The sequence below is a fragment of the Theobroma cacao genome, chromosome 1, assembly GCF_000208745.1.
Source record: "Theobroma cacao cultivar B97-61/B2 chromosome 1, Criollo_cocoa_genome_V2, whole genome shotgun sequence".
NCBI classification, from domain to species: domain Eukaryota; kingdom Viridiplantae; phylum Streptophyta; class Magnoliopsida; order Malvales; family Malvaceae; genus Theobroma; species Theobroma cacao.
This window is the reverse complement of record NC_030850.1, coordinates 11,231,593-11,246,904: the sequence shown is the minus strand read 5'-3', so window position 1 is coordinate 11,246,904 and position 15,312 is coordinate 11,231,593. Positions and strand designations below refer to the sequence as shown.

General features: G+C 31.7%; 1 protein-coding gene across 1 annotated transcript; it reads right to left on the bottom strand.

Annotated features, from left to right (window-relative positions):
- Positions 3,028-4,990, bottom strand: LOC18612286 (probably inactive leucine-rich repeat receptor-like protein kinase IMK2). The gene has a single exon (XM_007049008.2). The coding sequence runs from the start codon at positions 4,651-4,653 to the stop codon at positions 3,406-3,408; it is 1,248 nt and encodes a 415-aa protein (XP_007049070.2). The 5' UTR covers positions 4,654-4,990; the 3' UTR covers positions 3,028-3,405.

Sequence of the window (15,312 nt, the reverse complement as noted above, 5' to 3'; positions counted from 1 at the left end):
TAAAAATATTTTTAGTATCACATTTTAAAAATGTGCTGTCTTAAGTCAAATTTATTGTAATGACTTTAAGAATTATAGAAATAATCAAGTGAAAACAATTTTTGTAGATTCTAAGCCATTTACTATGGTAGAAGCACATCTTGGTGATGCTAAGTTCTATTTGGAGGGTATTTTGTAAAAGAAGTCTGACCTATACGTGGTCAGCAGAACAGCAGAAGGGAACTATGAAAGCAAAATAGAAAAAAATTATCTTCATCTACTAAGTGAGATGATGAAATTACTCAAGAATTAATGAATCTGACTCTTGTACTTGTTAGTTTAAAAAGTCAAGGGTTTCTAGATCTCCATTGAAATAATTCATAAGGTCATCAAAAGGACATTTTGTTGAATATGATGACCTTCCCTCTCAACAAGTTAATGGTTTTGACTTGAATGCGTACAAACTTCTAGTAAGGATTGGACACAAATAAGTGGATATTACAAAAATGCTATACGAATCAAGTGAACCAACCAAAGAAATTAGATAGGATTCGATCAAGGTTCGTAAAGTTTGGTAAAAGAAGATTGATCTTGTTGAAACTTCGAAATCTGAGCTTGGATTTTCTTAAGTCTAAAATAGACTTGATCTCTTTTGATGGAGATATTATTTAATTGATAAATTAATAATTTATTAATTTATATATTAATTAATAAAAAATTAATTTATGAAAGTATTTTTTATTTATTTTTTTAAACATTGAACTTAATACATGTATTGTGTATTGTGATTATACAAATATTACTTAATTACTAATTATAAATTATCATTATTCTAAGTATTTGTCTAATCAAAATAAGTTCATAAATGTAATTAATCTTATTAAATAGAAGTTGTGAATCTATCTATTTTTACAACAAACTAAAATTACATTCAATGTACATTTAATTAATATACTCATGAACATTAAGTCAAGCAAAAACATCTACAAATATACAGAATCATAAACGATAAAACTAAAACAATAACTTTTCATCTTAAAAGTATAATGAAATCAACAATAATCTATGAAATGCGTAAAGTATTATGTGAATATAACATAAAAAATCTAAATTGCACCAAAAAATAATTGCAACAGTGAGTGTCAAAAAAGTTTAACTTACAAGTAAACCAAGCAACAATATCAGATGCGATCAAGAGGTCAACAGAGCATTTATCAGCCAATATCAAATTTCTCTTACAATATGAGAATACTCCAGCAAAATTTCTTAATGTACTAAAAAAGTCAGAGATGAGGTTCAAGCAGACATCAATTTCAAAAAAAAGCAAGTAACATTATAGTCATAATTTATAAAAACCTATTAATTGAGTCAAGTGTATATATAATTTTGATGTATAAAGAGATTATTAATTTATATATCAAGTGAGACCTATGTGTTTTTTTAAAAATATATTATCTTATAAATTTAATAAATTATTAATTTACCATATTAATCTCAAGTCGGGATTGGTAAAAAATATTATTTAATTGAGATTATTAATTTATCGAGATTTTACTATATAAATTTTAATAATAACAATTCTACTATTATGAAATTCTAATAAGAAACTTTATGTGAATCTCTAGTGGCGGAATCAAGATTTCAAGCTTGCAGGAACAAAAACAATATCTTCAATGTTTATAGAGACAAAACCATAAAATTTTTTAAAAAATAAAGATAAATTATAAAATAAAAAAAAAAGAAAAAATTATAAAATTTGAAAACATTGGGCGGGGCCCTACTAACCCCCCTCCCTCAGCCTCTGTGGATCCCGTAAAGTACCCCACTTAATTGATATTATTTGTAAGTGATGAGGGGACTTGTAAATGTGGTGGACTGGCAGCCCTCGCTCATATTTCTATCATTTTAAGAAATATCCAGCAATCATTGCGGGGCTGTGTCTATATATATATTACAAAATTTTAATTATTTATACTTCAAACAGAATATCAAATTTAAAAAAAAGAAAGAAAAAAAAGAAAAAAACAGAATATCAAATTTAATCATTAATTAGTTACCTATAAAATCAAGGAGAGTTAGTTTATAGAACCAAGGAGAAGTTAGTTCAATTGATAAATTTGTTTGCCTAATTGATTTCGGATTTGGAAGTTATGGATGACATTATTTGAACTAATCTTGAATATATACAATATCATATGTTTTAATATTAAACAACCTCCAAGTATCTTGATTATTTTGTAAAGAAGAAATGAACTGCTTATGAAGTTTGTTTATAAATACAAATAACCGAATAAGTATAACAAACTTGGACACCACATTATCCTAATCACAAAAAGCTTGAGAAAATTTTATCTTGGTAAATACGACATGTGTCAAGGTTTGCAAATGATGCTGTCGACCAACTTGCTAAAAGAGGTGTGCAACGAACACAAGAATTATTGTGGGTCAACACTGATGCAGCAAGTGATAATGAAACACTGGTGCTCACTAATGGGGAGTTGCAGGTGTAGCTTGCAGGTTTTGATTTTCTGGTTTGATGGTTTGCTGTGATTTTGAAACACATTCGTGCTTTTGAGCTTTTGCTTTGTTGTCTCTTGGTGAACATCATGTACAGTACAGGAGATGAGTCTGGCTTAGGAGATTTGTACAGGGTTACATTTTGCTAACTTTTGCGTGATCAACCTTTCTTGAAACATCGTCAAGTGGTTGATTTGTACAGAGACTCTGACCCTTGTTCTGTTAATGAATATAACCATACTCTTTTTGCCTTTCAAAAAAAAAAAAAAAACTGAATAAGTATAGCTCAACCTTTGTTCAATTTTCTCTAATACTATAGGTTTAAAATTTTCCTTTAAAAGTTTTGATGTTTTTAATTAACTGAATATATAATAAAGGAAAATAAGTGAATTTGAAGCGAGATGGCCAACGCATTGGCTGGTTTAGACCCCATAGACAACAGATAGAGACGGACAATTTAAGAAGGAATTGATGGGTTGGATCGCATGCATTGACAAAAGAAGCACGTCTGGACCACAACCACAACGTCACTGTTTCAAACTTGACAAACTTCAATAAATTCGTAATGTAATGTATTGTACACGGTACACCTCCCTCATTCACATTCATACCTTTCACGTAAACCATTAATGGCAAATGTATCCATACACCTTAAAAAAAACAGAAAGATAATCCTATAAGGCAAGGCATGACATGGCATGGCATGGCATGGCAGGCAGCTAAAAGCCTAAAATTAACCTGTGCTTTTAACTGCTTAATGTATCACTCATTTAGGAGTATAATAATGGAAGATAAAAAGAACAGAGAAAGATGGTACACACTATTACTATGACAATAATAGTACTCGTAATAAACTTACAATCTATTGCTTCATGCAATCAAACGTATAAAGATCGAGCTTATCTGATCTCAGTCCATGGAGCTATGATGGCTGAATACTGAACATTGCGATTCCGGCCTCGACGGCTGCCTTCCGGCACTAGCGGGGCAGGCTGATAACCCCACCGGCGGCAGCATGCAATTATAAGACAAGCATACCGACGCCGTGTCAGGTAAAGCCACACCATGGGGTAACGGGAATCCGGATAAATAATTATGTTGCAAATACAATGTCTTGGTGGTGCCACTATACACGCTCTTGACATACTCCTCAGGGACTGATCCGACCAGATGGTTATTATTCAGAAATAATGTCTCGACTCCAGCCAACACCGGGGTTATTTCCCCCGTGATAAAGTTATGGCTCAAGTCCACGATGGATCCCTCACCGTAGGATGGAAACGTGGGGTCCATATTGATTGATGGGAGCCCTCCCGATAAATTGTTCCGTTGTAAAAACAATGAAGACAGCGTCGGATGAAAGAAGAGTGAAGTTGGGACGGGCCCACTAAATTTGTTCATGCTAACGTCGAGGTACACTAACTCGGATAGTGATTCCAGGCCGTTGAGTGGACCCCACATAGAGTTCTCGGACACTGACAAGTAACGGAGAGTTAACGGCAACTTCGGCAACGGTCCGCTGATACTGTTCTTCTTCAAATCCATGTGTAGTAGCTGCGCCGACACTGTCCTAGGTAACTTGCCTCTTAACTCGTTTGAACTCAGTATGAGAACTTTTAAAGATGGAAGCTTTGAGAGACCCGGCGGGATTGACCCAGTAAGTTGGTTTGAACTCAGATCGAGGGTGTGTAAGTATGGGAGACTAGAAAAGGAGGTTGGTATGGGTCCTGTTAAGCGGTTGTTGGTTAAGGAAATGACTCGGAGACTAGTGAGTTGACCCAGTTGGGGAGGGATGGGACCGGTGACGAGACCGGGGAAGAGGACGAGTTGGGTTAACTCCGTAAGATTAGACAGAGCAGGGGAGAGTGAGCCAGCGAGGCCAGGTGAATCGGAGAGGCCAGTGCCGAGCGATAGAATGGTGACACGATCGTCAAAAGAGCAGGTAACGCCAGTGAATGTGGAGCAAGGATCTGGTGCGGTGAAGTCCCAAGTGGAGAAGAATCTGGAGCCTGGAATGTCTGTCAGGCTGTCCTTGATGGCTGACAATGCCGCCAGATCAATTGCGCTGATCTTGGGTTGCTTCTGAAATGATAGAACAGCCGCATTGAGAGAAAACAGCACGAAAAGAAGAAGAAAAAGATGAGCTTGTTCAGCCATAAGGGAAATGTTGCTATGTACTAAGTTGATTCAATAAAACAAAAACACACCAAGCTTTTAAGTATAAGGAAGAGGGAGAGGGTGGGTTGGACGTGATTTTATTAAAGAATAGTAGAATATTTTATAGATGAAAGTTGAATCAAATGTGATATCCAATAGTAATAATTTAGTATGAAAAGAAAAGGCGAAAAAAAGAAGACAAGATAATAACAGTAATTGATGGAAGTGAGAGGAGAGAAGGAAAATGACAGAAGAGGAGGAGGAGAGGGAGGGAGTCAGAGAGAGGTCAATTTTATGTGTTTTTGTTGCAAAGTTAGTGGTTGAAATTTGGAAGGGACGCAGATGAGAGAAAAGAATGGAGATCTGAAACTAGAGATGCATAAATTTATTTATTATAGTAAATAGGAATTGGACTTTATCGTACAGACTCAGACACGAAGGATGTTAAAGAATAACCTGTCCTACATATGTTGCCTTTAGAGCAGCTTTGACCCATAATCTTGTTCTGATGATTTTGATGTATCTTCCCCTTTTTAGCTTTTGCTTTTTCATACATCCTCTCACTCTCCATGCATGCTTGGATTCCCCTTTCTAAGCCACTCCAATAGCGCATTAACAAAAAGGATAACTTTAAAATAATTAATTAATATTGTGAACAGGTTTTTTATTACTAGAATAAGCAATTCAAATGAAAGTCGATGCTAATCAATGACGCCTTGTCTCTTAAATCTCAGGCTCTTAAATTCAAATCTTATTACGTATGAATTTCATTTAATTATATATTAAATTTTATCTAATCATATGTTAGTTTGGTCATTTATTATAGTTGATGTAATAATTTATATTTATTCGATTATTTAGCTATTCCATTGCAATTATAGTTTCTACTTGTTCATATAATCTCATTAAAATAAAACACTGACGACACCATGCTAGTATAAAATTGGAGTTAGAAATTTTTTTCATAGTCAAGCCTCATTTATTAATTCTAATATTCTATTTGCTCACAAAAGTTATGAGATTTGAATGGATCAACGCAATGTCAATTATTCTCTTGATATTATGTTGAATTACTATAAATGTGCCTGTTGAATATGTTCCGGTATCTATAAAAATATCTTCCTAGGGAAATTTTCCATTCACTATAATTTGTTATCTGCAAAATCGGTGCTGCTAATTAATATATATCCAAAATGGATTAATTTCACAGACCAAGTGATAGTTAAAAATAATAAATTTAATATGGAACCCAATTTATACTAAAATCACAAGGCAAACAACATTTCATTTTAATTCAAATTAGGAATTGCAATGGGATATGTACCTGCTATTTTTTAACTACTTATATGTGAATTCTATCATTTGTCTAGGTATTTTAATACTATAAATACTCGAGTAATATTTAAAAGTTACTATCCAGACTTTACCCGAATTAGATAAGCAACATACAACTCATTTTTCAAGTCATGTATACTTGATTAATTGACCCAAACTCGAACCTAAACCTGAGCAAGACATCTAATATATGCAATTTACTAATAGCATAAGCCATCATTTTACTTTATAGGATAGGAAATTATATATTATACTTGGATTGGTATTTTTTTAATTATTTACTTTTAAGCAAGAAAGCTTTTACTTATATATAGATATTTTCATTTTATAGTAGAATTTGAGAAAGTAAAAGGTATATAATAAAAGTGACAACTAAAAGAAATTTTCAAAATAAGTAACGATTAAAAATAATTGTTAACCAAACATGAAAATAGTAAACATATCTAAGTGAAGGCAGATTTTGTCTATCCTTCAATTTTTTTTTAAAAAAAATTTCCAACATTCATATTACTTTTTGAAAAAATGATAATCTAATTCTATTACATGAATGTAGTTAATTAACCTCATCACAAAATGCTAGTTCAATTGATAGAATTGTTTGTTTTAATCATGAATGATTTTAAATTCAAGTCTTACCGATAGTTTTTTATTAACATTAATTTCAAATTCACGATTTTTTTGGGATGTAACATATTTTTCCCATCAAATGAGTCAAAACTGAGAAATCTATCAGCTTCATATGTTATGTACAAAAAAAAAATTAGCTAATTAACCTCTCACGGTGAAAACTAGAGAAAGGCTTACAGCTTTGTATTCAAACGTTACTCTTTTGTTTGTTTTTTACAAATAATAGTTATATATATATATATATATATAGCAGTCGCATGGAGGCAATCTCACCAATGGTCTATTTTAAGATCAACATGCGAATTAATTTACAATATTTGAACTTTAAAATGAGTGGCAAATGAGAGAGCCGTGTGAGATTTTTGTTAAAACCCAAAATCCGACTTATAGACAAACAACACTCCAACTGTTATTTTGTGTCTTTATTCTTTAGGCAATGTTTGATATTATTCTGAAGATCATTGTGGTAATTTTATAATTATGGTAATTTTATTACGGGTGATTTAAATTTTCATATTTGATTATTAATTTTTTTATATATAGTGGAAATAAGATAACTTATTACGTCATTTTAGACCAAGCAACTCTTATAACATCAACTAGTAAATAAGAGTTATTAATCATTAAAAATTTAGAGATCATCATGTTGATATCACATAAATTCAAATATAATTTTTTTAATTTTATCAAAATAACCATAATATTTAATTAAAAATAACAATAAATCCAACATTGCATAAAAATTAAAATTTGTAAATTGTTAAGGTTTTATTTCTTGGATATAAGGTAAAATTAAATGATTTAATCACAAATATGGAAAGATATATTTATCAATTGGTATAAATTAAATTCTAAAACATATTAATTACATAAAAAATCTTTGATATGAATTAGAAAATGAAACTAAATTTATTAAAATGATAATGAACTCGTTTGGTAAATAAAAAAAAAAACCCAAAGAAAAGCATGTTATATATTTTTGAGTTAGAAACAAAGAATATTGTTTTGAAAAAGATAAACATTTACTATATAAAAATAATCATAATTTTGTGAGAAATGAATTTTTTTTGCTCACACATTAAAATTTGATCATATTGTTCTTAAGAAAAAAGAAAGAAACGAGTATGGTAAGAGCAGGGGATATAACAAGATCGAAGAAACAGAGAGCGGATGCACATGGCCACATGTGGCACATCAACGTTACTTTGGTGAGCAAAGCAGAGCATTGGCAGGGAAAGAACCTTAGTGGGGCTGGCAAAAGCATGCAGCCAAAAGTCTGATGTTAAAAGAAAGCATTCTTTCAACATATATAAGTTTCCTTTTATCGCGTGTCGGTCTGCTGATTCATCAGTGCCCATCAAGTCATGAACCATTATTTTGGGACCCCGTTTGGCCACAATTGGACTTGGCCGAGGGGTAACCCCAATTTAAGTTTATATTGGAATTGTAACGGTTCAGCTTCTTCATATGCTAGCGCTGGCCTTAATTATATTCTCAACTGGCAAGTTTTAAATTAGTATGCAATGCATCCACAGCCACCCATCCCAACTCCCAACCGCGAAAGGCACTGTTAATAATAATAATAAATTTAACTATTTATATAGAATGCATTTTACTATCCGTGTGCGTGGTAGAGAGACTAAAAATTCAAATTAAAGATAGGCAAAAAACTTGACAATTCATCAAGATGCATGCGGAACACATATTTCCTAATGCTATATTTGATGATTTTGTACACGATACGAGAAAACACATATTAAACATGTTTAGATTTAATATTAACGTATTTCATGTCTAATCGTATTTGACACGATTTTAACCTTACTTAAATAATTTTAAACAATTATTATAATAAGTTTTTTAAATTTATTAAAGATAATAATGTAATTATGTTATGCCCAAACCCTAATTTTGAACTTTTGTTTTGTTATATTTGATGTTATTATTATTTTATTTTTTTATAAATATTTTTATAATTATTGATTTTAAATTTAAATAATAAAATTATATTTAACTGTAAATATTTTTATTTAATCATGTCAAACGTAGTAATCGTGTCGTGTCGTATATTGACACATTTAATAAATGTGTTAATCGTGTTCTGTCGTGACATATGATTACTAAACGTATACGTGTACGTGTTTTCGATTTAAGATACAAATATTATTCATGTCATGTTCGTGTTTAACCTTAACGTGTTTCATATTTAATTATGTATGATATGTTTAAAATACGAAAACATGAATTACCAAGTCGACCCAATGCCATATAATTTTTCCAACATCAAATTAATGTTTATCGGTAGAGTTTAAATATTCATTTTAAATCTAACATTTACTAAACATTTCATTTCAAGATTCATTTTATTTTCTTTTTCAAATTAATATGCAATCTTGAAATAAAACATTTAAAAAATATTAATCTTAAAATAAGTATTTAGGTAAGTTTTTCTCTCACGACGCACATTAAAGAAAACTTGCTATCTTACACCAAAGCTCAAAAAACCTTAACTATTGTTGCATGGAGGCAGACTCATCTAGAGTCCCCTTAACGAATGTTGATGGAAGCTTGAGGAGAGAAGTTATTAGAGTAAGAATTAAAAGAGGAAGGTTAAGGCTGGAAAGCAATGAGAAGTGTGGCAATCCAAATGACCGATACGACAGTTGTTTAATTTTTTACTTACGTAAGTATACGTATCACAAAGATAATATAGAGATGAGTAGAATGTCGATCCCACAGAGAATTGAATTAATCTTTATTGTTAACTACTAAAATTATCACACCCTAATTTTATCTAAACAATTAAAATTAAAAAAGAAAATTTAAATTAATAAACTAAAAACTAAAACTAATATATCAGCAAATTTTGCTTCTAGTGATTAATAGACCTAAGATTATGATATCCCTTAATACTTTATCTGAATATTATCTCTCTCTCTCTCTCTCTTAACTTAGTTTAATGGATTAAGCTGCTAACCTAAAGTCTTAAATTATTTACAAGTCTATGTCAAGTTTCTTATAAAAATATCTCTCCCAATTAATTTACTATATGTCTATGCAAATTATATTGAAGAAAGATTCATTAAATTTATACTCTAATTTTGACTATGTATGGCTTATAGGTGCATGTCTACCTTATATGCAAATCAAACCACCTAATTAACTAAGTGTATTTGATCATACGCTATTCTATTTAAGGTCTACCTAAATCTCCTTCGTCAAAGTTTAACCTAAGTTTTCAATTCAATATAATTGGTGATCATGCAATTAGAAGCATGAAGAACAGAATAAAATAAACAACTTAAATCCATCAAACATAAGCAAAAGAGAGATAAATAAATCAGACTACATATTTAGTTCAATCATAATTTTAGATAACAAACTTAGTACCCCATCAAATCAAACATCATCATCGAATAAAATCAAAACATTAAGAACAAAACCAAGAAAGTAAGAGACTAAAAGAAAATATAGAAAAACTCAAGAATTGTATTTTTGATCTTCAAATCTCCTTGAATCCTTCAAATTCTTCTTAGCTTCAATGACTCTGTGGCTTGACTCTCAGCTGTTAATCTGGTGTTTCTTCCTTCTCCTTTAAGTCCTCCGAAAGGTTGTTTTTATAGGCTTTGAAGTTAGCCAAGTTGAGTGAAAAAAGAAGTCAATTTTAGTTGGGATTTCCTCATCAAACTATATAAGTCGCAACCTTACCCAATTAATTGATAGAAATCGTAATTGCTCTAGGACTGCAGCAGTGTATTAATTTTGACAAGATTTTTGACCACCTTCTAGGCTGAACTGGGCAAATTGGTAAACGTAAAAGTTGTATATTTTTCTCTTATCTTTCCAATAGTCTAAGAATTGCTTCATTTGAAGCTTTGTAAAAAAAGTTATGACCAAAATATCAAAATATGTGCATTGAAAGTTTACACCTTAAAATTGCTCTTCTTCTTCCATTAAAATTCTTCTTTCATCAAATACTTACAAAAGTATAAAAAAATCAATAACAACCTATCTTAACCACATTAACACCAAATTAAGTATAAAATTAACCATGATTAGATTGACTCACCTAAAATAACTAATTTAAAATCATTAAATAAAACATACTAATTTCGATGCATTACTACAAAAACTAACCAAAATTATTATCAAAATTAAACCCAAATAACTCTATATCATAGAGTTATCAATGACCAGAACCCACTAGTGCAAGATGAGGTGCCAAGTTCAAAATACCGTAACGTTTTAATGCATGATGACAAGGAAAACATGTCAAATAATGTGGATTCAGAAAAAGAGGGCTAGTTCATGGAAGAACTCGAGTCGGATGATGATGAGTTTGGAGTAAATATAGAAGGACCGTATATTAGACTGACCAAAGAAGAAAAGTAAAGGATCAGGAAGCCTTGAAGAAAAACCCTAATTGTGAAGCTATTAACGAGACACATAAGTTATACTTACTTGTGCAATAAAGTGAAGTAGCTATGGTCCTTAGAAGGAGACTTTTAAGCCATTTATTTGGACAACGGGTATTATTCTTCAAGTTTTCCAAAAAATTCGACTGTAATCATGTTTTATCAAAAGGTCCTTGGATTATTGTCGATCATTATCTCACCATCTAAAGATAGACATTGGGCTTTAGATCAAATAAAGCCTTCATTGCTCAATAGCAGCATGGATCAGATTACCAGGAATGCCTCTGAAGTTCTATGATAGGAATGTATTGACAAAAATCAGAAATATATTAACGAAAATGTTGAAGGTAGATTGGACCACCACTTTTGTGTACGAGAGGTAAATTTGCTAGAATATGCATAGAACTTGATCTATCTAAACCCCTAGTGGCCAAGGTTTACATAGCAGGAAAATGGCAAAAGATAAAGTATTAAGGATTGAGAATGCTATGTTTCCATTGTGGGAAATTTGGCCACAGTATAGAGCTATTTCCAATGAGACAAAAGGAACAAAAGGGATATTTGGAGGAACAAATGCAGAAGCTATCTAAGGAAAAGAAATATCCAAAAAAAGACTATGAATCATCGCGTTTTGGCTTGTTGATGGTTACAAAGAAAACCTATAAGAGAAACAATGTAGATAAAGTAAAGAGAGGCACCAGATCTAAACTGAGGATTTTGACACATGAAGGAAACTTTAAAGAGGCGCCCACACTTGGATCAAGATTCTATATATTGGCGAATGAAGAAAATAATTCTAGAGACAACGATTTTGTTCTTGAAACTTTGGAAAGGGAAGCCATGGAGTAAGGAATTAACAAGCTAGGGAGAAACATTGCTACTGTGACTAACAATGATGTTTTGAAAGAATCCTTGCAGGCAACGCGGTAATTGCATCAAATAGAGACTTACCTTACTAAAAGCTAAGGGTAAATCAATGACCCCTAGGATTTTTAAAATAGATTCATCATAGACAAATATATCGAGCATGAAAGGGTTGCAAGTCAAGAAGAAATCTGCTCTATCAAATGAGACTAGTGCGATGGCCACTTAAAGACATCCCTATGCGTTAGTTAAGATGGTTTTAGCTAATAGGCCCCGACGAGAAACTACCCTAGTTTCTACATTTATTTCTTTACCACCTAAAAGAGTTTATGTAGATAATATAGGGGTCGGCATAAATGGAGTTGCAAGGGAAACAGCGAGTAGTGTAGTGGATGATGATAACCACACTAGAAAAATACGATTACCACATCATTGGATATGGAACTAGAGACAAGCGAGGGTGACATTATGCAAGATTAACCTTGCTAATGTGCTAATCTTATTATTTGGTATGTTAATTTATATTAAACTCTATTTATTTTATTTATTATCTTATGTCATTTAACATATTAAGTTGGAATGTGAGAAGAGCTGCCTCTTGAAAAAGTGTCAAAAATGTGAAGAATTTAATCAAGCTACATAAGCTACATATAGTCATCGTATTGGAACCAAGAATTTCAAATGACATAGTAGATAAGATTTGCCATAAAATTGGACTTCCAAATTTCTTCAGAGTAAAAGCAAATGGGTTTTCAAAAGGAATTTGGATCCTATGAGATGCAAGAAAAATTGATTTGGAGATACCGGCATTCTCTTCAGAGCTAATACACATTTTAAGGAAGATATCAAGCATTAATTGGCTACTGACAGCAATATATGGAAGCCCTACAACAAAAGAAAGGAAAAGATTATGAAAATCATTATGTCTAGCTAGCAAAGTTCATGATTTACCAAGGATGGTGGTAAGAGACTTCAATCAAGTCATTTCCCAAACAAAAAGAGAGGAAAGAGAAGTGTGAATTTAAGTCAATGTAATTAGATGAGTGAATGCATGAATCACTACAAACGTTTTGATTGGGGAGCATTGGGACCTAAGTTCACCTAGTGTAACAAAAAGATGGATTACATTACACTATAGTTCGCATAGATAGGGCATTAGTGAACGAATCATGGTGCGATCTCTTCTCGCATGCTCAAGTGTTAAATTTACCACAAACTAATTTAGACCATCATCCCATCCTAGTTCAGTGTTAAAGTATTCTACAAGAAGCACAGCTTGATAAAGGGTTTAGATTTGAACTCTTTTAGATGTCTTACTCGAGGTTGAAAATTTTATTAGAAAAAATTAGAAATTAAAAGGAATAGATATTCTTGTAGCATTAAAAGACTTATCACTCCCCCAAAGGACATGAAAACATGAAACGCATGGTAATATTTATAAAAGAAAGAGATGGGTCTGGACAAGGCTAAAAAAAATTCAATCTTAGCTAGACAAAGGCCATAGTGATTTTCTGCAAAACTTGGAGGTTTCACGGTGGAAGAATATAATTTAATTCTATACCAAGAAGAAACTATGTGGCAACAAAAAGTAAGGCTCAACTAGGTGAAACATGGGGATGCCACCACTAAATTTTACCACGTTGTGGTCAAAGGGAGACAAAAGAGGAATAAAATTTCAGCATTAAAAAAAATATGATGATACCTGGTGCTATGACCAAGGTGAAATAGAAAATTTGGTTTTGCAATATTACCGAGAATTATTCAAGGATGACAACATTTAGGCATCTCTCCTAAGAAATTCTCACTGGTGACTAGATGAAAGCAAAATCTCAAGAATTGAAACCTTTTACTCATGAAGAGGATAAGAAAGCTATATTTGGCATGAACCCAAACAAAAGTTCATCATATATGATGGATTTTCAATAGCATTCTTCCAAAAAAATTGGGCTACTATGGGGTCGGATATATATAGGATGGTACAAAAGGCATATAACTCTGGTTCTTTCCCAGTTGAACTGAATCATACTTTGATAACCCTTATCCCCAAGGTGGAAAGCCCTGAACGAATTACTTAATTCAAACTAACTATTTTAGGTTCTGTCATTATGAAGACCATCAATAAGGTATTAATTGATCGCTTGAGACCCTTATTGAGTGATACTATTGGTCAAAATCAATGTAGCTTTGTCTTGAAAGACAAGCCACAAATGATATTATAATTGCCCAAGAAACAATTTATACAATGTGAATGATGAGAAGGAAAAAAGGAGCAATGGCGATACAAATAGATATTGAGAAAGCTTGTGATAGATTGAAATGGAATTTTTTACAAGAAATACTAAAGGGTCATTCGACAAAGTAACCCTCTCTCACCATATTTTTTTGTTCTCTGTTTGGAAAAACTTTTACATTTGATTCAAAGTGTAGTGAACATGGTGGATTGACAGCCATTACTTTTGATAAAAAAGGGTCCTGCTCTTTCTTATATAAGCTTTGCGAATAATCTAATGCTTTTCAGTGTTGCTTTAACAAAACAAGCGAGGGTCATGATGTAGTTTCTTAATCAATTTTGTAAAGCATCATGGCAAAAAGTTAGCCTTTCAAAATCAAGAATATTGGTTTCTTTAAACATTAATAGCACAAAAACCAATCTACTAAGTGAAGGGATTCGAATCATGTTAAGACGAAGCATACGCAACGGAATATTAAAAATTTTAATCCCCTAACCTATGGATCACTTTAATTGAAACTAATCTCGAAAAACCACAAGAGAAAGATTTTGACATACTTAAAAGTTTGATGTTTACTTTCTTTCGTGGAATCCTCTTTGGATCTTTCTTTTTTTTACTTTTGTACACTAACTAGGACTTATCAAATCATAACAACACAATTGTCCTACCTCTAATGGTGATCCACACAATGATTTGCCAAAATCTCTTCACTAAGAGTGCATGAATCCCTAAGCTAAAGTTTATGCTAACAAACTCTTAACTTTAAGCTCCCTTGTGTTTCTCTCATTTTGGCTATGATCCTATCTCAACATATGAGAAAATAAAACAAAACTCCTCTGTATGTTGCTAAAGGATTCTTTTATAGAATGAATTGACCTACATATCCAACAAGAATTAGAAAATGTTTTGGACTAATTGGGTCTTTGTTTAATACTCTATCAAATTATATTTGATTTAGTCCAATATTTAATTAGATTAAGCCTTTATAAAATCAATTAGATCACATCCAATTGAACTCAAATTAATTTCAACAATTCACCTTATATGTGTGACTCATTAAGTGCCTAACATGTTGGCAGTAAATATAAATTAATTCAATTAAGAATTTATATTTATATTTATAGATCATGAGTGTTATCTAGTAATACATTATGACCATCTAAATGTTAGGAGAGTTAATATGGTTT